Here is a 27,047-nt window from a genome sequence, read left to right as displayed (position 1 = left end):
TAAAGAGTAAAATTTTTATTTTACTCTCTACATGTGGAAAAATGACTGTTTTACCCATAACTTAAGGATTTTGCATACTAACTCTAAAAGTTTCTAAAATTTACATTCCTCATGTAAATTTTATCCTAAACTTAAATATCAACTCAGAAAAATTTAAAACAAAACATAACTATGAAGAACACACTATGGTTGAAACATCCATAGGCCATTTCCCTTTATTTTTGTTGCAATTCCTTCCAACTTCAAAATTCATGCTTAAACCAAAATTTTGCAACAAACATCTTCCAATCCTAAGTTCAAAACCATACTTAAAACATCCATTTAGAAAAAGCTAATAATCAACACCAAACTTTTTTGTAAAAAGATCCAAGCACTTGAATCACAAGTTTTGACATTAAATCAAAACATCTTCAAGAGTTTCAAAAAATCAAATCTTACTTCTAACATATTCATAATATCATCCTAACATCAACCATGCTTTAAATCATCAAACCAAAGTCACCAAAATCACAAAATAACATTTGGAGTTTTTGGTTTTACACTTAATCCAAAAACAGAAACTTTTTCCTCAACTAGTTTTGATAAATATCTTGATCTATGACTTATAAATATATGATCTTCAAACCAAACCATCACATGGTTTAAAAAGATGTCCTAAAACATATATAAGCTTCTAATTCAAGATCACATGGTTAGAAATTAACCAAAACATAAATTTAGCCAAGAATATCCACACTTTGGCTTGTTTGAATATCTCTTTGCATAAAATTTCATATCTTTGAAACTAATATCAAATATCTTCAAAATAATAATATAACATGTATATAAGATACTTAGGATCCTCCAATAAAATTATTAAAGTCATTAGAATAGGTTTAGACCACCAAAGAGTTAAACTTTCTCAAAACAGAAACTGTTTTTCTTCTTCCAGTTTCTAAGTTTCTAAATCTAAGTAAATCTTTCATCAAAACCTTTAATCATGCAAAAATCCTCAACCAATAGTCACATATACATGTTAACAATACTCCATAAAAATTTCGGACCAATATCTATCCATTAGCTTGGTCAAAAACTCCAAACTATAACATATTCTCCAGTTTATCTCCCAGAATGACCTTTCTATAGTTTATACAATATTTGACTGACCAAATGATCTTCAAATTGGGCAAATAAGATATCCATGTAAACTAGACTCAAAAAGGAACAACTTATATGAAGGAGACTTTATGATAAAACACTTACAACAGCTTCGAAATGGGCGTGCAAAAGACCTCCTAAAAGCTGTCCGAGAGAGAGTGTTTGATAATCTTTTATTGGAAGGTGTAATTAGATAATTTCGTGGGGAGAGGTGGCTGGAGATAATTATGGATGAGATATGGAAGAGATGAGGCTGGAGTTGAGAGTTGAGTGTAGTTTTCTCCTACCCAAAATATCTATAAAAGATTATCTCATAATATTTTATCTAATAATATCTATAAAAATCAACTCAAAATATTTTTACCCAATAATATTCATGAAAATTACCTCAAGATATTTTTTTTTTATCCAATAATATCTACAGTTTTAAACAGACGTTTTGACCGAAAATTTAAAAAAAAATTATTGCGCCATAAGACTTTAAATAACCCTCCGAGTCTAATGGCACAAACCATAATACATTTTGACACTTCTAACTATCTCCAATAATCAAAAACACACTTCTGATACCATAGTAAATAATAACACTAACTATGTAATTAGACAAAAACCTATATGATTAATGCATTCGTGAAAACTTATGGGGTTTTCACGAGGTTCTTAAAGTTAATAGAAATTTCACAATTGAATTTCTAGCGGGCTGTTACAATGCACGTCGGTCTTGTATTTTAAAAAAAAAAAAAAACAAATTTACACGTAAGGTATGCTGGCTGATCCGTAGCAAACCTCATAAATAAATAAATAAACCTGATTCCCAAGTTTGGTCGACACTTTGAAGAACATATCAGTTCCATTCCATATATGTAGTTTTTTCATATATATATATTTTAGAGTAACGTTCGATATAAGATATAAATATATAAATATTTTCTAAAAATGTGAATTTCACTTTGAAAAAAATTAAATTTTTAAAATTTTTCTATGATAAGATTTACTTTTTTTATAAAAGACCTGTATAAGACTTAAGCACTTAAGACTTGCATATATTATTTCTCTTTTGAAAAATTGGTGGCCATGACATCCTTCTAAGCTAGCTTGGAAAAGGATACTTTTTATTTTTTTCTAAGCAAAATTCATTCATAGTGCAAAATACAACTGAGTCCTGAAAATACAGAAGAGTCCGAAATTAAACAAGTAAGGAGGAAGGGTCATTACCACCATGAAAGCTTAAAAGATACTGAAGGATGCTAATAAGTGATATACTTCCATAAATATTAATAGAAGCAGCTCATTGAATGTGCGAAATATTACGTGCACATCAATTCTGAGACTGACGTAGGAAAATGATACTTGTATGCAAAGTACGTACTGATCAATATTTTTTAAAATCATTGTATATATTTATTTTTAATAAATGTTTAACATACTAAAATAAATAATTTTAAAATAAAATAAAGTTTAACAATATTGGCACGAATTCGGTACCCTTTATCGGTTGCTGGCACCGTCCTTTAAGCGGCCTTTTTTGATATTTGAAGAAGGTCTATCACTTTGCTTAGTGGATAATCGCTGCTCTCCCGATTGTTTTAGACAGCTTGTTTATAGGATTATGTTTGCTCTTGGGTTAAGTACAATTAATGTGTTCAAGAGTATCTTTAACTTTATTTATTGATGCCTAAAGCATTGTACGTTGGTGTGTTGCCTAAAAATTAAGCACGTCCATTAATTAAATTCAATGTATTTCCTCATCATGAGTCTAGAAAGTGAAAAACATTAATGACATGTTTAATAAAAATCCATTTCGTATATTAATTGCATTTTGGTTTTTAATTCAAAATCGATGACACCTGCATGCATTGAATTTGAAAGTATAATTCACTTAATCATTCATATCTACTCGATCGTATGATATGATATGACTTCACAATAAATGACACAGGTCTTGCACCCTCGATAGAGACTGATTCCCATGAGCACTGAGCTGTGTAGTGCTTGCCTATCGTAAAGCCTGCACAGGTCAGCTACAGGCACCGCATACAAACCCCAGCTACTTAGATGTTGGGAAGTAGATCAGCAAGTTTAGTGCGTTAGCACAATATTTGTTTTGAAATAAATTCATAATAATTATAAGAAAATTAAAAAAATTAATATTTCTCATCTATTCACCAAACCTACTGGCTGGCTGGGAAGTGGGAACAACACTCATGATCTGGGTAATCATGGACCATATATGAAGGTCCTGATTGTGATTCTTAATATATGTACAATATACTAGCAAGAATAGGGGTGGGATTTGGCCAGTTCAGGTTGAAAAAATTGACTGGACCGACTATTTTTGGATTAGACTAGACTGAATTTAGTTCTAATATAAATTAATAATTATACAATTTATTATATTATTTTCATTTAATAAGTCACTTAATTTTAATTTAATATTTTAAATTATTAATTTAATCATTTATATATGATTGAATTCATTTGGTCCATTCTCCGGTTCATGGATTTTCATCCCAGATCGGACCGAAAGAAAATTAAAATATATATTATTTATATAAATAATTATATATAATTAATTATTAATATATCATAATATTACATAAATATTATATTCTTTAATGTATATCTATAATATATAGTTCTAGTATATATTAATAATTATACAATTTATTATATTATTTTTATTTAATAAGTCACTTAATTTTAATTTAATATTTTAAATAAATTTTTTTATTAATAAATTAAAAAAATTAGATCGAATAAACTGACCAAACTGGATCGAACTAAATAAATAGATCCAATCCAATTTCTAGAGATGTTCAATTCTATCAAGAGAAAATAATGAACTAAAAATCACTCAGATTAGACGGTGCTCACCCCTAACTGCAAGACGGGGGAACAGTTTAGTTTTTTTTTTTTTAGGTTGGGGCTCATCGGTAGAGCCCATATCGAGCTGAATAAATCCACACATTATTATGTGATGATCTATTTTATGGCCCATTACTATTGGATCGAACAGTTCGGAGGCAGTATGCATTCATTGAATCACAAGCCATCATATCTATCTTTATATCTGGAACAATGATGGACGTAATATTTTTTAATTTTGTTAAGCACAATCGTGCATTAATCTGTATATTAATATTAATTTATTCATATTTAAAATTTAAATTAATACTGTTTTCAATAAAATCTATTTTTTGACCAATCACATCGTATTAGTGCACAGATTAGTACACAATTATGCTTGCAACTATATTTTTCTAATCTTTTTTATAGCTATTTCTATTACCGTGTTTCAAATTATGAGAAATTATATAGAGCTTAAAATTCAAATTAAAAAGTTTTAAAGATTTTTTTTTATAAGTAGAATTATTGCATTGGTTGATTCTTAAAAAGTTGTATAAATATTATTATTCTAATATTTGCAGGTATTATTTTGTTGAAGAAGCGGACGGTACCTTCATTTTTATTAATTAACTTACTTTTAATGGAATAATATCTTTTACAAATACAGAGTTTGGCCGGAGGTTATAAAGAAATTCTAAAACCAGAGTCTGATAAAAGTAAAATCCAAACTAATTACAGCAAGCAAAGGACAAGTGCAAGTATCAGAGAAAATAAAACTACATTAATAGAAATGGAATGCCACCTTTCTCTCTCTATTTGGTTGATTCAATGTGCTAGCCATAGATCATATGGAAATGTGCTATATATGAATGACAAGCTTTCTGTGCCCACAAATTATATGAACGACAATCTTTTTCAGTTTTTTCCATGGACAGTGCCAATGGTTAATTAATTAGGAGCCTAGGACACCTAAAAAGGGAATTCCCCTTAAAAAGGAACGCAATATTACTGGTTCTTCAATTGCGCAATTCGCACTTTCTTTCTTTCTTTCTTTGGGCGACATAAGTAGTACTTAATTATGGATCTTTTTCTTCCTCGATCGTTATTTTGAGTTGGTTTTTACTTTTTATATGCATGACAGAATCACGTACAGATCGAACTTGGTTCGTGATTCATAGCAATTACTAGTGGTTAATCATGATCGTATGATATATATATATATATATATATATATATATTAATTAGCATATATTAATGTTTGGACAATATTGCTGATTCACGATTTTGATTAATCCTGAATTACAATTGTTCGATGGTTTGGACAGCTAGCTACTGGCTTCCAAACTTACAATCCCTACCATTGAAATGTGCCTCGAGTCCTGTTGAAAAAGTCTCTATAGATTGTTTGCTGCCACTCAAGCGAAGTTTTAATTCGAGAGTTCGCTCATTAGTTGCTTGACAATTAGTTTGAGACGGATACAACCCGTGAGTTTATTCGACACCCGCTTGACATTTAACTTGAGTGAGATGCAAAATCCTAACGTTCGTTCGAACACCGCTTGACACCTCGCTAGAGCGAATGTTCATATACCAGGTTCTGTATTGTTTCAATATAAATACGAATATTTTTATTTTATTTTTCACTTTATACGTTTGACGATGCCGAGAACTTTCACAGATAGAGAGAGTGGTCCTCTTCTGATATTTCCAAGGGTGTATTGGGACTTTGGGAAGATGATTTTGTAATTAATCTCTTGTACTCCATTTTTGTTGATAGTGAATTTATTGAGATTGACCCCACTAGTGGATATAGGCTTACATTGAGCCAAACCACTAAAATTTTAGTGTTCTGTGTGTGATTGTCATTATTTCTTTCGTTTGCTTCCACTATTATATTTTAAATTAAACTTTGATAACTAGTTTATCTCAAGAAATTAATATTAGAGCAGCATGCTCCGTGTGAGATCTTGAGGGATGGTTATGGCAAAATTTGAAGGGGAGAAATTTAATGATTAGAATATTATTTAAGGAGATTTAAAAATACAAGAAAAAAAAAGCAAAAAATAAAAAGATCGACGGGTAGTGTCGAGACCTACTCTCGGTGGCCCTAGCACTGCCCTAGAAGAAAAGTAAATTAGTTTGTTACATATATCACAGTGTGAAATTTTCTTGAAAGCCGGGTTCAATATTTTCGAGGCTTAAAAAAATAAAAAGATAATGATACATTTACACCTCTTTTACTATTATTTTAGTACCCAATTTTTTTTTTTTTTTTTTCCCTTTCTCCCATTTGAATCTAGATTAAAAACTTTAGAATATGAATTTTTTGTATAATCTAGAAGAAAATAAATCAATCAACCAATGTAATCATATAAATTAATTAAAATTCAATTCAATTTTATAAAAATTTACTCAAAAGAGTAAAAGAAGCTCAATTCTTATAAAATTGATTTTTTTAATTAAATTACATGATTACTTTAGCTAATTAAATTTATTTTTTTCTAGATTGTATAAGAAGATCAAATTATGAGATCTTTAATCTAATTTCAAGGAACAAAAGGGAAAAAAATAACCAGATAGTAAAATAATAATAAAAGAGATGTAAGGATATTATTATCTAATTTTATTAACTACCCTAACTTATGAAAGAAGAAAATCGTGATTACATTGGATACATGGAATGACAAATTATCTTAAACCCCACAACCAGGTATCAAAAGAGATTGCAATAACACAATTAAAAAGCAGACAGTAGACCTAATACACAGAATACATGTCAACTCAAAAACAGAAAAAGTGTATGCTTAACAAAAAATACCTGCAATAAAGAACAAAGTAATAACAATGCATGCTTCAACCTGCAATCAAAAAAATGGTTATCGAAGTTATATAACTTATAAACCTGCTTGATCCATACTGCCCTAATGATTATTTGAAAGTTGTCTCTAATATCCGAATAGCAGCTATGTAATTCAATTATATCAAAATGTAATTCGATAAAAGTATTTTATCAATATTTTCATTTTAAAGAGATTTTTAAGATATAAATGAGAATGACATAATTATAACCGAAATTTTCTTTTCCCCTTAAAATTAAAGGAGCACGACATGGCACATTAGTCGAGATTGCGCTTAAATGCCTTGGGGGTTGGGCTTGCGACTACGCGCTCTGTAAGGTGTGGTACACTGGTAACCTGGTCGGCAGGTTACGCTGTCTTAGGTTTTACAAAGAAAAAACAATTTACATCCACAACCGTACAAAGCTATTTACTATTCATCAAGTGAGTCTGCCATCCCCACACCACAACAACCAGTCCATGCGGCTCTTCACAGCCACTGAAGCAGCCGTGCCTTCCCTCATCCGCCACGTCTTGATCGCCTCCACTACTTCTAACCCAGGCCCATTTGGGTTTTCCGCCGCTCGCAATGGCATCGGTATCGCAGGACTCTCAGCCAATGTTCCAATGGCACTTCAACGAGTTCGATGATCGTGGCTTCGAAGTCCGCGGCCGCACCTTCTTCCTCATCGTCATCCTCTTCTCCGTTCTACTGCTATTCATTCTCCTCTTCCTCTACGCCCGCTGGATCTACCTGTACAGCCACCTCCCCTTCCCCAACCCTCCTGTACCGCAGCCGGCTCCTCGGGGGCTCGACCCGTCCACCATTAAAAGCTTGCCCATAATCCCGCTCCGGTCATTGGAAGCTCCGAACTCAACGGCACAAGCCGAGTGTTGTATATGCCTTGGTGTGTTCGAAGATGGCGAGAAGGTTAAGGTTTTGCCACCTTGCCGACATTGTTATCATTCCGAGTGCGTCGACAGGTGGTTGAGCGGTCACTCGAGTTGCCCATTGTGTAGAGCTTCTCTGGGAGTGGACGCGCAGGTTGAATCGGCCGTTCCACAAACGAATTACCTCCCATGAACAAAGTAGCCTTTAAAACTAGCTGTTAAAATGGAGTGTTTGCTCTGTGGTATAATTATTCGAAGTCATAGCTAGCAAAACGTTGTAAGGATTGGTGTGTGGTGCTGTTCATTGCATCATTGTATTTTTCATCTGAAAGCCTTTCTGTTTTGCACTTTGTCTGGTTTTTCAGCTTTCCTGTGGACTACAGTTGTTGTTTTTATTGTTTGGAAATCTGTGGACTACAGTTTTCAGATAGAAAGAAGCGGTAAAAGAAAGCGGGAAGACGGTATCCGGGCCATCTGATACTTAAAATTATGCTCGTAAGTGATTCTACAGTTGTTTTTTTTTTTTTTTGTTTGGAAATCTGTGGACTACAGTTTTAAGATAGAAAGAAGCGGTAAAAGAAAGCGGGAAGACGGTATTCGGGTCATCTGATACTTAAAAATATGCTCAGAAGTGATTTTAATAAATGAGTCAGATTTTAATAATGGTTAAATTTTAATAAAAATTCCCCCAATTTAAATTTTAAACAAACAGGAATTCACTTATACAATGAAAACAGTGTCTGATATGTCATCATTTGGCAGTAAAATGAGTCAGCCAGTTTTGGGAGCTACTGCAAAAGATGAATTTGTTGATTTTTGACTGCCATCTGTTCGAGCCATTTCCTCAAATAATTTTGTCATGAGTAGGAACTGTAGGATTTAGTAATATGAAGTCCGGTTACTTAATTAAGCTTTGTATATAGAGAATAATTCAGGCTTGAAGAGAGGTTCTTAACTTCTTATGGCGATTATTACTAATCGGAGCGATTTAAGTTGATCACCGACTTTGAACTGGTATTACATGAGATGAGAATAATACTAAGAATTTAGAAAGAATAATTAAATATATTAGAAAAAAAAAAAAGGAAAAGGAAAGAGAATCCCATTGGCGATATTATTATCACAGATGTGAAATCAATGAAGTCGATAATATTCGAGGAACTTTTCGAATCTTTTTAAGAATTAAGCCTTCAGGAATATGGCTGAACAAGAAGCCGACTAGCGGCAGAGACTATTTGGAGTAGTTCAGGCTTTCGACACAGGGTACAATAAGATATCTTTTATTAGTAATATTTATATGAGAAATACTTTTTACAGTCAGAAAATGCAGTCGCGTGCAGTTAGTTGTAAAAAAAAATTAATATGAGACCTACATGAAAAAAAAATTATTTTTATAACTTTTTATAATTCATGTAGGTCCCCTTGAATATAAAAAAAAAATTTTATAATTTTTTTTATTCATTCCGTACAATCGACTGCACGCCGACTGCATGTAGCGACTATATGTAGCAAAGCTGTATTTATATATGGTCAAACATCTGTCATATATCCTTCTAATTTAGGATCCAAGTGTCGTCGAAATAGATAGTCCGGATCTCGTGTGGTTAGTGTACGTAGTCACCCTGAGAAAATCAAACACCCATGACTAGCTCGCACAAGGTAATTACGTTAATTGGCTGACAACCATTCGGATATATAAATATAGATTTCCTTAAATTGATATTGGCAAAAATGATTCAAGTGAACATGCTTTTATTTTTTTTTGGGGGGGGGGGGGGGGGGGGGGGGGTGGCGCGGCCGAATGTCGGCCGGTCTACCCCCAGTTTAACTCGTATTAGATAGAGCTCTGCACGGTTTTGGGAGCTGGGGGATGAGCCTGGTCAGGACCAAGCTTGCTCACGAATTCTCCCGTCTGCCTGTCCTAAATATATATATATATATATATATATATAATTTTTTTAACAAAATGTCGTTGTTTTCCCATGTGTTTTGTTTTAAAAACAACCATATTAAAAATGGAAAGTCTTCTTGTAGGCAGTCTGTAGTTGCATACCATATTAAAAATGAAATGCGGTGTTTTGTATGGAGCTGGTGGGAATGAATTTTCAAGGAAATGCATTTCGCATTCTCTCTCTCTCTCTCTCTCTCTCTCTCCATTCTTTTCTTGTTTGGAAATGAATTTCGCATCTTCTCTTCTCCTCTTTGTTACCATTCTCTAAGAAACACTTATCCCCTCCTCTCTAGTTTCCTCTCCCTGTTCTCTTCCAGTTTTTGTCTATCATTAGTCGCTACCGTCGCAGAGTCCAGCTTCTCAAGTTAAACCCCTATATTTGGGTTCCGAACCCTAACCCAAAAGAAGAGTGTTGCTGGGTGCGACGACATTGCGCTGAGGTGGTGCACGTGACGGACAAACTTCGAGCTAAAGGAGATCGTGGCGATTTCTGGTTGGCTTCTTCTGTGCGTGGTGGTGGACTTCGAACGAGGAGTAACGCGGTTGCAATTGTTGCCACGAAGGGATGCTTCGAGGGATCATGAGATGGGGTTGGGCTATGGCGTTGTCGATGGCGACGCGAGCTGGTTCGACCGTGACAGATTGGGTTATGCTATTAGGAAAGAAACGGTGGTTTCCGTTTAACGTCGGTGGTGGTTGTAGGGAGGAGTTGGCAGTGGTCTGTTTTGGAATAGAGAAACAGGGACGTCACAATGCAGAGTGATGTTTGTATGGAGGAATTTTGGCATGAAGGAAAGGACCTTTGGTAGTACTCTGTTTTGGCGAAGAGAGAAATAGAGGCTTTACGGTGCATGGTGGTGGTTGTAGGGAGGAGTTTTGGCCTGGAGGAGAGGACCTATGGCAGTGCTCTGTTTTGGCATAGAGACTAGAGAGAAACAGGGGCTTCAAGGTACAAGGTGGTGGCAGCATGGAGGAGGCTCAAGGTGTGGAGCTAACCGTGGAGGTGGCTGCATATTGGGTTGGTTTGGTGATTAGTTAGCCGTGGCCATGAGTGGTAAGGGAGTTAGTTTTTGTTGTGAAATAATGAACGAGTATTATTTTATTTTATTATTATAAAAACTGCTCCTGCCATCTCATCTTGATGCGCTAATGGATACATTAACTGCTTGTATATAGAAGAACTTTATTAAAAAATATTTGTTCCAATCCCATATCTCTCTCTCTCTCATCATCGACCGAGATATCTCTCTCGTGACTCAATGATGTCATCATGGGCAGGAGCAGGATGACCATAGGGGCCCGGGCCAATTTGGCCCTTGACATCTAGACAAGGACACCTCGCCTATAGGAGGCGGGCTAGGGGCCTAACTCTCCCTCGTGCAAGGGCTGGGGCGTGGCCATCACCTACTTATCTGAGGGTGCAAGTAACACCCCTACTAATTAATTGATACTCTTGTAAATATTCTATATGGAGCGAATAGTGAGGAATGGTCACTTCTTTTTTTTTTTTTTTCCTCAATCTCCATCGTATTATATGGTCATAAGGCACATTTATGACCTATGCATAAATCTAATGACAAAGCATTGCATGGGATGTAACTTCTAGGTATATATGTCAAGTTCCTTTGAATCAAATGGTATAAGGTCTTATTTCTAAATAGAAAACCAAACTCTATATAAAAAGAAAAAAAAAAAATCTAGTTGCAGTCACTTTTATATGCTGTTTTGTGTATTTTATTAATGTGATTGATTATGTATTAAAAAATTTAATACAACTAATCATATCAATGAAATATAGAAAAAATATATAAAAATAATGATATATAGCATTATTCTAAAAAATATATATAACATTGTGGTCTATGTCGGTCAAAGATAAAAAAAATAAAAAAATAAAATTGGCGGTCTATGTCGCACTTTTCTAATAGCAAGAAGAGTATCTCGAGTTCCGAACCCCAACAATCTCAAAGTCCAAACTCAAGGAGTCAAGATTGGGCCATAGTATGGTATATATTGTCGAATATGAAGCCCCATAGTCCAGCAAATCTACGGGCCTACTCAACCCAATGTTCTCAGCCTAAATCTCACTGCCTATACATTAGGGTTTCTTCTTCAATTGCTATAAATTCTCTCAAAGCCTACAAAGTACAAATTGTTCTCTGCGCAGCCTACTCCGGACTACTAGGGTTTCGCAAGCGAGAGTGAGAAGGAGCTTAGACACGGAATCACCATGAGGGCCAAGGTAAGATTTGATCGTAGTCTTATTGCAATACGATATTTCTCTGACCCTCTATTTGCTAGATCTAAAAAATTAGAAATAGACGATTTCCAATTTTTCTTATCTCGTACTGTGGTTTCCTCTTTGGTTTTACAGTGGAAGAAGAAGCGCATGAGGAGGTTGAAGAGGAAGCGCCGAAAGATGAGGCAGAGATCCAAGTAGTTATCTTACCAATAAGTCGCCGTTGTTTTGTGTCTAATCGGTTTCTGATTAGAGAGTCGTAGTGTTTCCCATTTTTACGTTTGGATCTAATATCTGAAAGGTTGGAGTTTTTAGCTGTTGAATGAGATTTTGGTACTTCTTAATGCTATATGGTTACAGTAATTAGTGTTGGATTTGATTTGCTCATTATTTTTAAGCAAATGGGAATGCTCATAACTGAGTGTGCTTTCTCGGTGGTAATCTTAGGACTAAACAAAGTTTTAAAGTGCACGGTAGCTGTTTTGACTTTTGTGTCCATTAGAGCAAACGCTAGCTGAGAATAAGAGGCCATGAATCCTGTTTTATGCTATCTTGAAGCTATTCATTTATAAAGTTTGATTACTAGTGGTTCTGAGAATTGATGCATGTCATTCTGGCGTTTCGTGTACTAATAGTGCCCATTGCTGATGAGTTACACCATCTTCCCCCATTCGTATTAGGACAGATACCAATATTGGGTTTCCATCGGGTTGAGTTTTGAACTTCCAAAAGGTCTACCGAGGTGGTGGGGAGGTCATACAGGGGGGATATAATAATAGAGTTTGAAGTATATAGATACGTTATTTTATTATATTTAGCACCCTTTTTTGCTGTGAGATGTGCGCTGCTATTTAAATGTTGAGAAATTGGGTTTTACAATCTCTGATTCACGATGTAGAACAGGAAAAAAAAAAAAAAATTCATTTGGGCCGGTCGTTGGTTTTCGGTTTTACTCGTAACAACTGTAATTGCAACTTAAACTTCATGCCATGAATACTTTTTTTTTGAATCATCAAACGATACCTTTCATTCATTCATCATAAATTGTGCAAAAAACAGCACCTGATTACAATCACTCAAAAACCATCTCAAAGCTCTACATTAGAACAAGGTTTTTCTCTAATAATAAGACTAGAAATCTCTGCAGGTCCTTCTTCAATCCAGCACCTTCTTCATGCCATGAATACTTGTTGGGCTTTTCTTTGGCGTAAACATCAGTGTTTAGCCTTTAGGTTTTGCGAACTTTTAGACGAGTGATGTTATTTATCTTTCAAAATCGACGATATGTTTCTTCTCAAATATGTTGAGAGTGATCAATTTTATTCCAGGAATCCATTTTTTGCTGATTTTAAAAGTTATGTTTCACATGCATTTTTGGATGTTGAGTTGATTTAAATTAAATTGAGATAAAAGTTAAAAATTAAATAAAATATTGAGATAATTAAATAAATTATAAATAAAAATTTATAATAATTATATGAAATGAGTTGAATATGTCGTGCTGGATTATTCGAAATGTGTGATGGGACATGTGGATGTCGCAAGCAGCCAAAAGAACTGCTTCGAGTAATTACGTCGAGCACTTGACCACTAAGCTGTTAAACGGAAATCAGAATCAGAAAAAAACGACCGTCAAATGAAACAATTTCGTCAGGACTCTGATTAACAATGAAGAAATATGTGGCGGAAGTCAAATCATCGATTGAATCTGATCAGTTTTATCAAATTTTAAAATAATAATAATAATAATAAATAATATTTTATTTAATTTTTATCTAGTCTTACCTCAGTATTCAAATTACACCTTAATTTGATTTAAAATGTAGATCTAAAAACAGGATTATGATGTACCACGTCAAGCAATTTTCACGACTAAAATAGAAGAACTAGACTACACTCGTAAACTAGGATTTGCTAATTTTGTATGGGCCCTTTTGGGCCGGAAGGTACGGAGGTCCAAGCCTGTTCTCAGCCCGTAAATGATCTATGTAACTCCTCACCTCCGCCGCTACCACCCTCTGCATGATCGTGACCAAACACGTCCCCTCTTCCTCCTCCTCGTTCCTTACGATACGTGCCACCTCTTCGACCTTCGCCACTTCCTCCTCTTTCTCCTTCATCTTCTTACCCGCCGTTAACGATAGCGACAAAGTCAGTGAAGTATCTTCCGGCCCCGCCAAACCCTCTTCCTCATCGGTACTAGTATGTTCCGGCGGTGCACTCAAGCACTTTCTCTTATTAACGCCCGAGTCCCACTCCAGGGAGGCAGTTGGAGAGATCACTGCATCCGGACCTCCGAGTCGTTTCGCCCTAGAGTCCGACTCGGACGAAGAGTCACGACGACGTCGCAGCGTGGAGTTCCAGTGGTTCTTGATCGCGTTGTCCGTCCGTCCTGGCAAAAGGCGGGCTATGGTAGCCCACCTGTTACCGTGGATGGAGTGGGCCGTGTATATGATGGAGTCTTCAGCGGGCGTAAAAGGGCGGTGCTGCACCTCGGGGCTGAGCTGATTGCACCACCTTAACCTGCAAGACTTGCCGGAGCGGCCCGGAATGCCCTGGCTTATCAGGGACCAGTTGCGAGGGCCGTGCTTCTCCACCAGGGTGATCAGGGAGGCGTCCTCTTGTGGACTCCAAGAACCCTTTAGTCGGTGGTCACCACCGTTCTTCTGCAGACTCGTCATTTTCATGATATTCAGAATCTGTAAATAAAGTTTGGGTTGGGGGGATTTCGCGTGGGGTTACAATTGTTATTAAATGGTACTTTTGGTGATAGCTTAGAGGGGTTGTTGGTGTGAACCGTAAAACCGCCACTTGACATAACAACTTAGCTCTGGTTGCAGTTGCATGCGAGTTCGGACTCTGTTATTTCTTGGAATCGAAAACAGGTCGTCCTGTTAGAGTTTTTCTTTCTTTTTATTGAAGTGGTCGAATGAGAGAATATGGTGCGAGTTATAACTTCCCCTTTTTCTAACTGATTCGAATAACGGACTTTCTCAAGAATTATAAAAGCCTTGGGTTTACATGAATTCAACGACTCGGAGTACAGCTCCCAAACTTTGCATCTAGTTAGGGGTGGTTTTTGTTTAATATATATATAAAATTTGTTTTGAAATAAATTAAATATAAAGAGGGTTACCATTACCAATTGGGTTCGAGGAATTAAGGAGGCGACATAACGTGTAACGGCCATCCGTTTCAATTAGGCATTCAGAGAGACACAGGATTTTTAGTGGGAGAGAATAATTACAACGAGATACTGTAACAGTGTCGTTGTAACGGTATATACTATACACGCTTACGTGAGGTTTAGGGATGCCGTAACCTTGGAGATCATGGATAGGCTTAGAAAGGTTACCGCATCCGCATTGGCTTCGCTGCCAAATGAAGAAGAGTTCGGCTAAAATTTAAATAATATATATAAAAAAAACTCTACATTGGGTTGAACATATCTAAACTAATTTAGACTTGAGTTATCGTGTTTGGCCAAAGATAGATAAATACTATTCATTTATCAAATATTAAAATATTAAATTTTCATTTCAAATAAATAAATTAAATTAATTAGAATATATTTAACATTTAACATTTAGAATATAATTATTATTAATATTTAATAATTTTTTTTAATATTAATTTAATATAATATGATTATTATTAACATTTAACAATAATTTTTTTTAATATTAATTTAATTAGAATATAATTACTATCAACATTTAATAGTACTTTTTTATAATATTAATTTAATTAGAATAGAATTATTATTAACATTTAATAATACTTTTTTAATATTAATTTAATTAGAATATAGTTATTATTAAAATTTAATTACTAGAACTTCAAAATGTGATAAAATAAATTAAATAAAAATTATTAATTTAACAATATTTTATTATTATATAGAAAATGAATGGCTAATCCAATATGAGAATTGAATTTAGATGAAATATGCAAATGTAAAGAAGTGTTGATATTGACTAAATTTAAAGATGAATTTGGCCAAACCAATGATGATGCTCTATATTGCCTAAAAAACACACGTTTGTCTACTCGCACACATTCCTAGTTATGTTTTTTCTTCTTTTAATGGAGGGAAAATAAGCAGACATTGATACTCTCAGTGGCTGGGTCACAATCGCAAATAACATAATGGTACTGATCCGTGGAGACTCCTATATATGAAAAGATGTAAAAGAAAAAAACACACCACGCATTTATATAGATGGATGGATGTCAATTTTTGTACGCTTTCTACGATCGAATGATGCCGTTGAGTTTCGGAAATTGTCGGCTGAATCCAACACATGAGGGTCACAATCGCACAGTTGAGTTCACTCGGCCCAACGGTGGCTTCGACTTTGATAAGGAAATGCCCAATTAAGATCGTAAAATGGGTTTTAGGCCCTAGAATAAGGAAATTTGGCCCGGCCTTTGGAACTCTCTCTCTCGGCACAATAATTACCAGATAATAATCGTTTATGTTATCAAACGAATAATGCCGCCACTCTTATAGCAGATAAAACTTCTTATAATTAGTAGCTTAAAGGTTAAAAAAGAAAAAAAAAAGGAAACTTATAATGATCAACTAGTCATGAGCAGTGCTGTAGTGGCTTCAAGACTCAGATCATCGTGCTGCTGCATAATTCCTACGTACTAAAGATGTGATAGGGCAACATAGAGCGAGGCTTTTTTTTCCCTTTTTTTTTTGAGAGAGAGAGAGTGGTCTTACAATGAACTCCACTTCTGTATATGGTAGGCAAACCACATGATCATATATATATATATATAGTTCGTGCATGCGCCTTTTGAGCGTGCCATCAACATTTCAAGTGTACTGTTACTGTTCTCTGACAGTGCGTGGACAAAATCTGAATGCCTTGATGAGGAAAAAGGTTGAAAAAAGATATATATATATATATATACCAGTAGTGCATGATCTCTAAGATGACCCAAAACGTTAATGCTCGTTCAGCAAGATTATTGTGAATAAGGTGAAGGCAAGAAGAACCTCTGCCTTTTGCTTCTAATGCGATAGTTTGTTGCCATAGATGATGATGAAGCAATTTTACTAAGAACTAGTTTAATGGACTGTTTCAAAGTGCTCATGAGGCAAACACCCACTTGATCATCACTTTCCAGCTTGGTGCAAAGCACCAAAACGCTTTTAATTCTGCCACCCACACTGGCTATATCTGCTTTGACTACAGTTAGTCTTAAACCTTTAAGGACTTGGATGAGCTCAGAAAACAGCCCCGGTCGATCATCGCAACAAAAAGAAACCCTTATGAGGATATTTTCCTCACGTTTGTCAACGTTGCCGATCATGTTTACATCTTGATCATGATCATAGTCAATGATTACCTCGTCTACTTCTGTGGGAAGTGAGCAGGCTTTGCTGACTTCCATTGCTCTTCGCTTGAGATCCTTCACATGCTCAATCACACTTCCCAATAGAGCTGCCTTGTCCATCTGCATACCATACAGATGTGTTATATATTGGTTTACTTCAGATTCTGAAAATTTGCTTGCAATTATGCATATATAGGGTTTATGTATAGAATCACCAAATTTATAAACATTTTTCTTCGTAAATGGTAAATAATCCCATGAATCTCCGTAAAACTCAGTACGCCTAGCTACGTCGACTTATATGGCGCCTCTCTGGCCTCAGATCAGATGATGGAGAAGTGCCTTCGATCGTTAAGATACAAAATCACCAATTAACATTTTATAAGTACTAAAAGAAACAAATTAATATATTTATAACCTAAATATGCATTCCTAAATTGGGAAGTTCACTAATTACTAGTAATATAATTAAATTTCAGCGAGAGATCATAGAGCGAGTGATTGAGAGAGTTCTCTCTTTTTTACCTTATCAGACTTGGGAATTAATTTCCTGAGAGTTGAGAGTTGCGCATTTATCCTGTCCCTGCGCCGCTTCTCTGCTTGACTGTGGCTCTTGGAAGCAGTAGCAGTACCTCTTCCATCTTCTGCAACATTACCTTCAACGGGAGGAAACCCATGGAATTGGAATCTGGTAGAGGCTGACACCTCATGATCAGGTGGTGGTACCAGTAGTGGCCATGGAACTGGATAGGGAAACTCGCCGTTCAGAGCAGAATGATGACACTGAACCCAGTTTGCCCCATCAGAATAACAGCAATTCTCCATGGCCAACAAACAAATTTAGCCTCATTTATCTGAGCGATGCACGTCTTCAACTCGACCCTCCAGGCTTGCTTTTTATGACACTCTATAGCTACTGTTTCTTGAGCCAATAATGTGCGATATCTCTTCTTACTTGATTGTGATTGGTGTGAGTCGATTCAGTCCCCTTGAATATTTTAATTAATTAATTATTTTATGAGCCCAATAGCTTTTAATACATGAGTTTTATTATATATAAGTACAGCCGCTCATTGATCTATATATTAATATTAATTTATTTATATTTAAAATTTAAATTAACGTTACTTTTAATAAAATTTATTTTTTAATCAATCATATCACATTAATACATAATTATACTTGTAATTATATTTTTCTTTAATATATTAGAATTGGTCAAATGAAAACATGATTGGCTTTTTTTGCGCGTCATTTCAATAGGAAAACTTTTGTGATAAATCTCACAAACAGTATAGTAGTTGATCCGATCAGTTAACTCGGCCGACAAAAGTAATAGCACCCGTGCTTTGCTGAAATTAGACGAAAAATGCAGTGGTAGCACCGAACTAGTATAGATGCATGAAGCCTATCAAAATATGTGTTCCATTGATTGACCTACCAGCAGTGGCAGTTGTGAAGGACCCATCAATTTTGTAACCCACCAGGATTTACTTTAGCACTATCGCACACTACAACATTCCCAGCTGTTTCGATCGGTTGGTGGAACATGCATGTCCTTGATTAAATTTTGTATCCGGGACATTTTTTTTTTTTTTTTTCATGTTTTACCATTATCGATTTATATATTCATGTATATTGTTAATGCTTAAAATTTGCATAATAGGTCGGAGTGGAAAAAACAATTATTCTCATTATTCCCAATCCATAATGTTAATTCGGACGTCGATATATCATTTCTCATTATATAAATTAATCTCATAAAATTGTGTCTTTTATTTTGTATATTCTTCTTTTTCTATATTTTAAATATTGAGAATATTTAAGTGCACGCTTTTTGAGTCCCATCATTGCGTTAGCAAAGTGGAAAGATTTGTATTGTCATAAAATCCACGATTAAAATGCGTCAAATCTATGCGTGCAATGAGTTGCTAAAAGAAAAAAAGAAAAAGAAAACAAAAGGTGTGCATGATGAATTCAACTGCAGCATGTTTTGTCAAACACTTAGACCCCACTTGTATGATTAAGTCTAAAAGTATCATCTCATTTTATTTCGATTCATTCTTATAATTTTTTTAAATTTATATATAAAATATAATAAATAATTTAATTTTTTAAAATTTCAATAAAAAATTAATATTAAAAAATTATATTATAATAATATTTTATTCATTACTATTCAAAACATATAATCTCATCTGTACAACTAAACGAGACTTTAAAATGATTGTCAACGTTAGACAAGTTGGCAATGTAGAAGAACCAAAAAGACATGAACAATACGAAGGGTCCTTGTAGAAATCACACAGTAAACAAGCTGAGATCATGGAATATTATTAGTTGATATACGTTTAAACAAACCTAAGCAAAGAACTGATTTTACCAAAGTGTGGCATAGCATGGTACCATATCCCCAGTTAATTAAGGGAATTGAAACATCCCATGGCGGGGAAAATCAATCCGTCGAGTTAAGGTGGCATTTTAGCGCACAAATTGGCAGTGAGATATGGATCCACCACGATTGCAATGTAAGCTAAAGTCATTTTATGGAGATCATTACAAGAGCAAGCTATAAGTTTCTCTTCTATCATGGATATGCATGCCGGACCACTTGAAATAAGAATTCCAAGCAGTGAGTTTAGGATACTCAAATATTTAACTTTTATTTGGCGACTTCACTTTTCTGAAGTCGCAACAGCTAGCACGCGCGAAGAGCAGCAAATGTTGACCACTGACAACGATCTAACACATTTGGTTTCACTTCTATACAAGTACCCTAAATTGAATCTAGGGCCCAATTCCTTCGTTAATAAAAAAGAAAACAAAAATTTTTTTAACCCTTAAAGCGACTCAAGTATCATAAAATTAGGTCTATAACTTCGCCGGAAATATCAATTCAGTTTAATCTAATTTTAAATTAAATTTAATATCTAAACACCAAACTCTTAAATTACTAGATTCATCTCAACTCAAAATCTCTTTACACATAATCCACAACCTTTTTCAATTCAACATCACTTTACACATAGAAGTTAGAACTCAACATTTTTCAACTTCGCATAAATATATCTAAACGCATCTTATCATTTAAACACATCTAAATTTATCTTAACTGAACCTCATAAAACTCATTTTATCATCTCAACTTACTACTTTATAAAAAAAACTCAATTCAACTCAAGATTCGGCCTAATAAAGATTTGTAATCTGGGCTTACTTTATATAAACTTACAAATTCGCCTTAAGGTTCTGATTTACGCTGAAAAAACTCAAAAAGAAAGCCAAGTATCAACCATTGTACTCTTCCACCGTCCAATACCCATTTCGATTCACAACTGAGATTATTTTAAAACATACATACCTAGTTAAGCTTAAAAATTGCAATCGACGTTGGCAACTGTACGGATAAAATCTTCGTACAAATGAAGTTAATTCAGAAAAGCGTAGAAAACAAAAACAAAGAAAAAAAAACAAAAAAGAAGTCCGCAGTTTAAATTAAACGAGAGAAATTAGTAGGCAGATTTACCGTTGAGTTGGAAGCCAATGACCGGATGCAGAGATACCGCCATCTTCTGGTCGTTTTTAAGGGACAAGTCGGTCGAGTTGGCGCGCGACAAAGGTGGGTGGCTGAGTAATGATACCCACACAACAGACTGGTCAGAGAAGATACTAAAGGCGCCAAGTACAAAGATGCTTGAAGAAAGAAATTAAGGACACCTAAATCCTAATCGAATATACATCCGTCAAAAAAAATTCAGAGCACGCCATAATATATCTAAATAATAGCTGATGACCGATAGGGTTTTTATCGTATTATAAATGAACGATTCCTAGACCATAACAAAAATAGGAAAATACAGTAGCAGCGGCTTGCCCTCTATCAGCAGCCAAAAAATGCCTCTACTACAAAAAGAATATTACACAAATATCCACAAACCTTATACACCGAAAAAAATATATATCATTTCAACTACACCTCCACTGCAACAGTAAAAAAAGGAGTTACCAAAACCCCACAGAATAGCACAAGCACGTTGCTAGATTGTCATCGCCCCTATGTTCTCAACATCAGCTGCTTGAACTTGTTGCCTGCATATCAGAAGCTGCTCATTGGAGGCATGCCAAAGGGTGGCATAGGAGGCATCCCCATTCCGCCCATAGGTGGTGGTGGAGCAAAACCTCCCATTCCTGGTGCACTTCCCATACCTGGCATTGGAGGTGCAGGCAAAGCTAGAGGCAGCAACTGAGCATACATGTTCTGCATCACATCAATCAATGCTTAAATAATTCATCAATTGCAAACAAAAGAACAGAAAAAAAAAAAAAATGAATGGAAAACTAACAACACGGTGGTTAAAATTTTGATTGGGGAAATATGTGACTAAGATATATAAACCCAGAGAATATAAAAAGTCCCATCACACAGGCAGTGAGGATAAAAATACTCCCAGAAAGCCCTAGACGACAACCAAAATTTTCAAAAAATCAACAGACTAGCAGTCTTGAAATGATTACCTGTTGTGCAATTACATCCTTCTCTTCCTTCTCTTTAGCCTTAACCTCATTCTGAGCCTCGATTTTGTCCTTCACAAGTTCATCAACTTTGCCAGTGTATTCTCGGATAAACTAGAGAGGCAAAGAAAAATGTGAGATTATTTGTAAAAAAGATTCCAAATAGGTGGTTGCTGTTTCTACAAAACACGCTCCCTTCCCAGGGCAGGCTTTTCAATACTTTCTGTTCTTACTCCCTACATATTGAACACAATTATGTACTCATATAACACTAAACTCTTACTAGCAAAGTAGCTGGCACCATAGAAATAATCAAAACATTCAATCGACAGAAGCATGATCTAGTTAAGAAACATTTTTCTTTTTTATGACGGGGGAACCATCCCATGGCAAAGCCCTTAGGACTGACTCACCCATGGAAGCTAAACCCCTGGGGAGACTAGCACAACAACACACCGCCATGGCCTCCCACTTGAATCACAGTTTGATCCCAGGGGAAATCGAACCTATGACATGGGGGAATCCAGAAAAACCAATCCTAAATCCATGTGCCAAGAAGAGCTCAAAAGTAACCCGAGGGGGTTGGCCCAAGTGATGAAGGCCTTGGTCTTGGGGTATCAGTCCCCTCAAGGTCCAATGTTCAACATCTCATGGGTGCAAACAATCATTTGGGGTCACAGCCCCTAGTGAAAAGCCAGCGACTTAACCGGTTCTGTGTAGGGAAACTTCCGAGGGTGCGGTGTACGGGACTGAGGTTTACTCTGCAGAAGTGGGTCCAAAGGGCCTGCCTTGGAGAGGTTCCCCGACATCCAAAAAAAGAAAAGAAAGAAAAGAAGAGCTCAAAAGTAGTATTTTTTTTATAAGTAACAAAGAGCAAGAGCTCAAAAGTAATATTTGGCACAACATGCTAAGCTCCTAGACCTAAACTTACACCGGAAAAAGATAATGGAATAGGAGTAGGTAAATCACCTGCAACAGATAGGGGAAAGCAAAGTCGATCATCTTATTCATCCAAGCAAGTTCAAGAGCAATGTCTGGCCGGATCAAATCGTAACAAACAAAGAGGCATGAAGCAAAGCATTCTTTCTTTCCCTGCACAACCACATTGATATAAAAAAATAGAATTAAAAACACAGATTATCTATATCCTTATCAAAAAGAATATCAACACCCTCGTTCACTAGGTGTTAAAAATAGCACACTTGAAGACTACAGGTAAAAGCAATAAATTTCACAGAGAGGGGGGAAAAGAGAGAGCGTTTTTCCAAATCAGGGAAGTAGATCGTTCATAGAAGCAAACAAATATATTCCAGGACTACCGGAGAAGGAGGAAGAACAGACATCCCAACCCAACTAACATTGCAAACTAACCTGACTATGAGCGAGAATGTTCTCATGAAACCATTAGTGTCTATAGAAGTGTGTACCCAACCAAAACCTATCTAAATCTCAGTCAGTAAAAGCGTAAATATAGTTTGGATCTAGCTGTGTACCTTTTCAATGAAGTAAACAAGCAACTCTTCTGCAAGTTCACGGTCACCAGATTGTGAGGCTGTCTCCATGGCATCCTTGTAAAGGTTGTCTTTCTTTGACAATGCAATGGACTGCTTCCACCTGCCTGCTTTCTTGTAAATATATGCAGCAACACGTCTCATTTCAAGAAGCTCGTGTTTCTCAATCTGCTCAAACACATAAAAATGAGGCCCGCGGAATTGGACTAGTATACAGACAACATTAAAGGAAAATTATTGCAACTCACCTTCTGTGCCAGGCCAATTTGATCAAAGTTATCATGCAAATCAATTGATTCCCGCAATCTCTCGTAGTCTTCCTCCTCAACATATATCCCGTTCAAAGCCTCATTCACTGCAGCCACGTTGTTACTCTGAACTGCAATCATGTATGGCTTCACAAGATGCAGGTGACCCGACTGAAACAACATGAGAAAATACTCAAGAGTTAGAGCCAAGCAAAGAGAGTCAGAACTTAGATTCCAACAAGAGCATAAACCTCAAGTAATACCTTTCGCATAATGTCAACAACACGTGTATGGTCCACACGAAGTGCAAGCACATTGAGAAGATCATTAATAAGGTCTGGATGTTCTTGCAAGTAGAAGTGAACAGCCTTATAGTATAGCTCCACATTAGCAACTTTAACTGCAACATCCTTGAACTGCATGTGATCCCATGCCTCCGGAGAATGATTCATTATAGTGGTTGCAGCGTTATCAAACTCATCATATTGGATATACAGATAGGTAAGTTCCATCCAATGCTGTTGTTCATCACAGGCTCGTATAAGCTTTGGAATATTGAGACGGGTTGAGAACAACTTAATATGCTCCATAAGCTTCTCAGGACGGTATCTAGCATACAGAACTCCCAACTCAGTGAAGATGCCCATATGCGCACGTTCTAAACCTAAACCACTCTCCATAAGGGAGATTAGCTCATTAAAGCATCCCCTATTCTGGTAATACTCGCTGACTTCTTCCAAGTCATCCACCTATTAAGATTCATCACGCAGCAAATAGAGTTGAGAGTTGAAAAAATATGTACGTTATCAATATATAACATGCTGATTTGCTTAATATATAAATGTGTGGGTGTATATAGCATCTTGCCGAGCACTAAATCAAATGTTATCTTTGTACCCTGCAAGAGCCCAAATTTCAGATTTACAACTGAAGGAAGCTCATTAAAATTAGACCTTCAAAGTTCATAGGAAGTATATAGAATGCAACAATCACCTGTATAATAATGTTGAGACCACACATTTGAGCTAAGCGGAATTCCTCCGCATCAACACAAGCAAAGCAAACTTCCTTCCATGTTTTTGAGCTATTAGCTTTCCTTGCCGCATCAACGGCACCTTGGAACTGTCTCAATTTCACAAGAGTGCTAGCCAACTTGGCCCAGTTAGATATAAAAGCAAATATAATTTTGGCAGCCTCATACAGGGCTTCATCATATAAGCGATCACCGACATTTTGGAGATTAGCTACGTTAGGCATGAGAATGAATTCTTCAATTTCACTCAGCCTATCGATCTTCGCATATGCATAGATGAGTTCACTGTCCACCTTCGGCTCTTTCGCCTTCTGTCTAACCATCAGAAGGTATCTCACCAAGTCATGGTAAACATTTGCATCCTCAGCAGCACGAATTACATCCAAGAATTGAGTCATATCATCTGCTCGAATGAAAGACTCAATGGCATCACTCACCAGGCCCTCCCTGAGTTGAGCCTTGGCTACCTGGCTCCAAACAGCATCTTCTTCTACGCGGAATGCAAACTCGACTGCCCGTTCAATGTTTTGGATATTATCCAATAAGACATTGACAGCCTGAACATTCAAATTAAACTTCTTGAAAATTGCAAATGCTTCCTCATACAGCTGGGCTTCCACAGCCACTTCCCCAACTGCAGGTCCATCAAAGTTATCCAGTCTATTAATGTAATCCATAACTCTAGACGGATCTGCTTTGATGGCTGTCAAAATGAGCAGGTTTTGCAGATTAAAGTTCCCACTGAATGCGGAGTTCTGAAGCACAATCTTTTCGAGGAGCTCAATTAATTCGTGAGGCAGATCGGCTGTCATGAAAGCCTTAACAGCTGCAGAAACCTGTTCAGGGCTCTTGCTTTCGGGCAAAGCAGTAGATACAACTTGATCAATGAGCTGTCTTCTATAGACATTTTCAGGGTTAAGAACTTTCTCCCAAAGATCAGCATCCATCCTTTCAACCACATATCTGCAACCAAAGTATGAGTCAGTAAGCCTTCAAGTACCAACTGCACCTAGTAAGACCAAAAATAAATAAACAAATAAATAAAACACAAACCTTGCTTGCAGTTTAAACAAAGAATTTTTATTTGTGACGTTGATAAGCTCTTCATCACATTGTCCTCGCCGGTATGCCACAACAGCTAGCGTAGGGTCACGTTTCTCACAATATTTACCCACAACACGGGAATCATAATAGGGGTTGGTGGTAAGGAAGTGCTCTGGATTGTTGTTGCTATCAATGATAATTTTCCCCAGAGCATTGTGAACATGAACATCTTGGCTTCCCTCGCTCACAAGATGCTCCAGGAACTGAGTGAGCAAACGAAGTCGATTCCTAATATAAAAACATATATCTATATGAGAACAAAATTAATGGGGGAAAAAGGAACACAGGGATGAAAATAGAGTTGGGACTTCACCTCTTCTCACATTCCTCCACAAGGGGCTCCACCGGAAGCAAAGAACGGACAGAAAGAATCAAGCCTTTGATAAAATCTTCAGGACACTCATCATCTAGCAGCTGCCCCACTACTAAAGGAGCATTCCCTGGGTTCACCTATTCAAAGGAACACAGAATGTTGCTAGTACCAGAAACGAGTAAAATTCGTACAACAGAAAAGACATTCACAAATGTTCAAAGTGCTAAAAATAACACTTAAAATTGGGCTATGCCTTCTTTCCTTACGAATAAAACTTCTTGATTACCTATAAAAAAAACACTTGAAAAACTTCATACCTTTTGAACATAACCTTCGATGTAACGAAGCATGTTGTTGGAGTACAGATAGTGTGTGAGATCTGGAACAAATCCGAAACGGTCACAGACATTAATTAGCGGCCGTGCATCTGGAAGCTTTGCTTCCATTAAAAAGTTCTTTGTTTTCTCAGGATCGTAGAAATTCGACTCTCTGGTGACACGCTCAACCTCTTTGATTTGTCCAGTTTTAGCAGCAGCTTCAATGTACTTAAAGTGAATCTCAGGGTCCTCACTGTTCCATACATTGGAAGGAATCAGAACTTTTATTTATTTTTTTAATATGTGAAAGGAATCAGAAAATAGTAAAATGGATGTTCTGTGACCCACCAAACAAAAATTAATTTTTTTCAATTGAGTAGCTTACCTGGAGCTCAAATATGAGCCAAGGAAAAAGTACAATCCTTCATATGACTTAAATTGCTCAAAAATCTTTATGCATGCATCAACCCCCAACTGTTCACAATATTCCTTGGCAACCTGCACAGGCAAGTATACGGGACTTTCATTTTTTAATAAGTGCATAAGTAAGCTTCATTTAATTACTCATTCAGATGAGTTTCACATAACACGCTACATGGATGTTTACCTGCACAATTATCTGAAGATTTCCTCTTAGATTGACCAACAAAAGGTCCTTCATACACTCCAAAGCCCATTCACGAGACAGAGTGCCAAAAAACTCCACAAGTGACTGTAAAGAACCGCATGGTTAGTAGGAAGTTTAAAAACTCCATCAT

The 27,047-nt window shown here is 36.0% G+C and overlaps 4 protein-coding genes and 1 long non-coding RNA gene across 5 annotated transcripts in view; 2 read left to right on the top strand and 3 right to left on the bottom strand.

Annotated features, from left to right (window-relative positions):
- The first annotated feature begins 7,074 nt into the window (after positions 1 to 7,074).
- On the top strand, positions 7,075 to 8,107 carry LOC122301515 (RING-H2 finger protein ATL66). Its single transcript, XM_043112907.1, has one exon. The coding sequence runs from the start codon at positions 7,411 to 7,413 to the stop codon at positions 7,903 to 7,905; it is 495 nt and encodes a 164-aa protein (XP_042968841.1). The 5' UTR covers positions 7,075 to 7,410; the 3' UTR covers positions 7,906 to 8,107.
- Positions 8,108 to 11,499: 3,392 nt separating this feature from the next.
- On the top strand, positions 11,500 to 12,265 carry LOC122301514. Its single transcript, XR_006240198.1, has 2 exons — positions 11,500 to 11,905; positions 12,038 to 12,265. It is a non-coding gene; the product is annotated as an uncharacterized LOC122301514 (long non-coding RNA).
- Positions 12,266 to 13,645: 1,380 nt separating this feature from the next.
- Positions 13,646 to 14,891, bottom strand: LOC122301513 (transcription factor MYB73-like). The gene has a single exon (XM_043112906.1). It carries the CDS (start codon positions 14,587 to 14,589, stop codon positions 13,807 to 13,809), a length of 783 nt encoding a protein of 260 aa, XP_042968840.1. The 5' UTR covers positions 14,590 to 14,891; the 3' UTR covers positions 13,646 to 13,806.
- A 1,764-nt stretch (positions 14,892 to 16,655) lies between these two features.
- LOC122301512 (transcription factor bHLH51-like) lies at positions 16,656 to 18,170 on the bottom strand. The gene is made up of 2 exons (XM_043112905.1): positions 17,777 to 18,170; positions 16,656 to 17,371 (listed from the first exon to the last, which is right to left on the bottom strand). The coding sequence occupies exons 1-2, from the start codon at positions 18,074 to 18,076 to the stop codon at positions 16,880 to 16,882; spliced, it is 792 nt and encodes a 263-aa protein (XP_042968839.1). The 5' UTR covers positions 18,077 to 18,170; the 3' UTR covers positions 16,656 to 16,879.
- A 2,824-nt stretch (positions 18,171 to 20,994) lies between these two features.
- LOC122301510 (clathrin heavy chain 1) overlaps positions 20,995 to 27,047 on the bottom strand; it is a 28,506-nt gene continuing 22,453 nt past the window's right edge. The window contains exons 19-30 of the mRNA XM_043112904.1: positions 26,897 to 27,001; positions 26,675 to 26,787; positions 26,290 to 26,542; positions 25,973 to 26,109; positions 25,609 to 25,887; positions 24,516 to 25,518; positions 23,786 to 24,271; positions 23,523 to 23,693; positions 23,257 to 23,442; positions 22,733 to 22,855; positions 21,767 to 21,877; positions 20,995 to 21,509 (exon numbers count right to left, since the gene is read on the bottom strand). Of these exons, the coding sequence (XP_042968838.1) occupies positions 21,348 to 21,509; positions 21,767 to 21,877; positions 22,733 to 22,855; positions 23,257 to 23,442; positions 23,523 to 23,693; positions 23,786 to 24,271; positions 24,516 to 25,518; positions 25,609 to 25,887; positions 25,973 to 26,109; positions 26,290 to 26,542; positions 26,675 to 26,787; positions 26,897 to 27,001 (3,129 nt within the window). The 3' untranslated portion in view covers positions 20,995 to 21,347. The remainder of the gene's footprint in view (positions 21,510 to 21,766; positions 21,878 to 22,732; positions 22,856 to 23,256; positions 23,443 to 23,522; positions 23,694 to 23,785; positions 24,272 to 24,515; positions 25,519 to 25,608; positions 25,888 to 25,972; positions 26,110 to 26,289; positions 26,543 to 26,674; positions 26,788 to 26,896; positions 27,002 to 27,047) is intronic.

This window comes from Carya illinoinensis, chromosome 2 (assembly GCF_018687715.1).
Source record: "Carya illinoinensis cultivar Pawnee chromosome 2, C.illinoinensisPawnee_v1, whole genome shotgun sequence".
NCBI classification, from domain to species: domain Eukaryota; kingdom Viridiplantae; phylum Streptophyta; class Magnoliopsida; order Fagales; family Juglandaceae; genus Carya; species Carya illinoinensis.
This window is presented reverse-complemented; position numbering and strand designations above follow the sequence as displayed.

What these genes read in the sequence shown, in the direction of transcription:
- LOC122301515 (XM_043112907.1), top strand. Translation starts at nt 7,411, where the DNA reads ATGGCATCGGTATCGCAGGACTCTCAGCCAATGTTCCAATGGCACTTC.
- LOC122301513 (XM_043112906.1), bottom strand. Translation starts at nt 14,589, where the DNA reads ATGAAAATGACGAGTCTGCAGAAGAACGGTGGTGACCACCGACTAAAG.
- LOC122301512 (XM_043112905.1), bottom strand. Translation starts at nt 18,076, where the DNA reads ATGGAGAATTGCTGTTATTCTGATGGGGCAAACTGGGTTCAGTGTCAT. An exon ending in TAATTCCCAAGTCTGATAAG is followed by an intron (nt 17,372 to 17,776) that starts GTAAAAAAGAGA and finishes TATGGTATGCAG; the next exon opens with ATGGACAAGGCAGCTCTATT.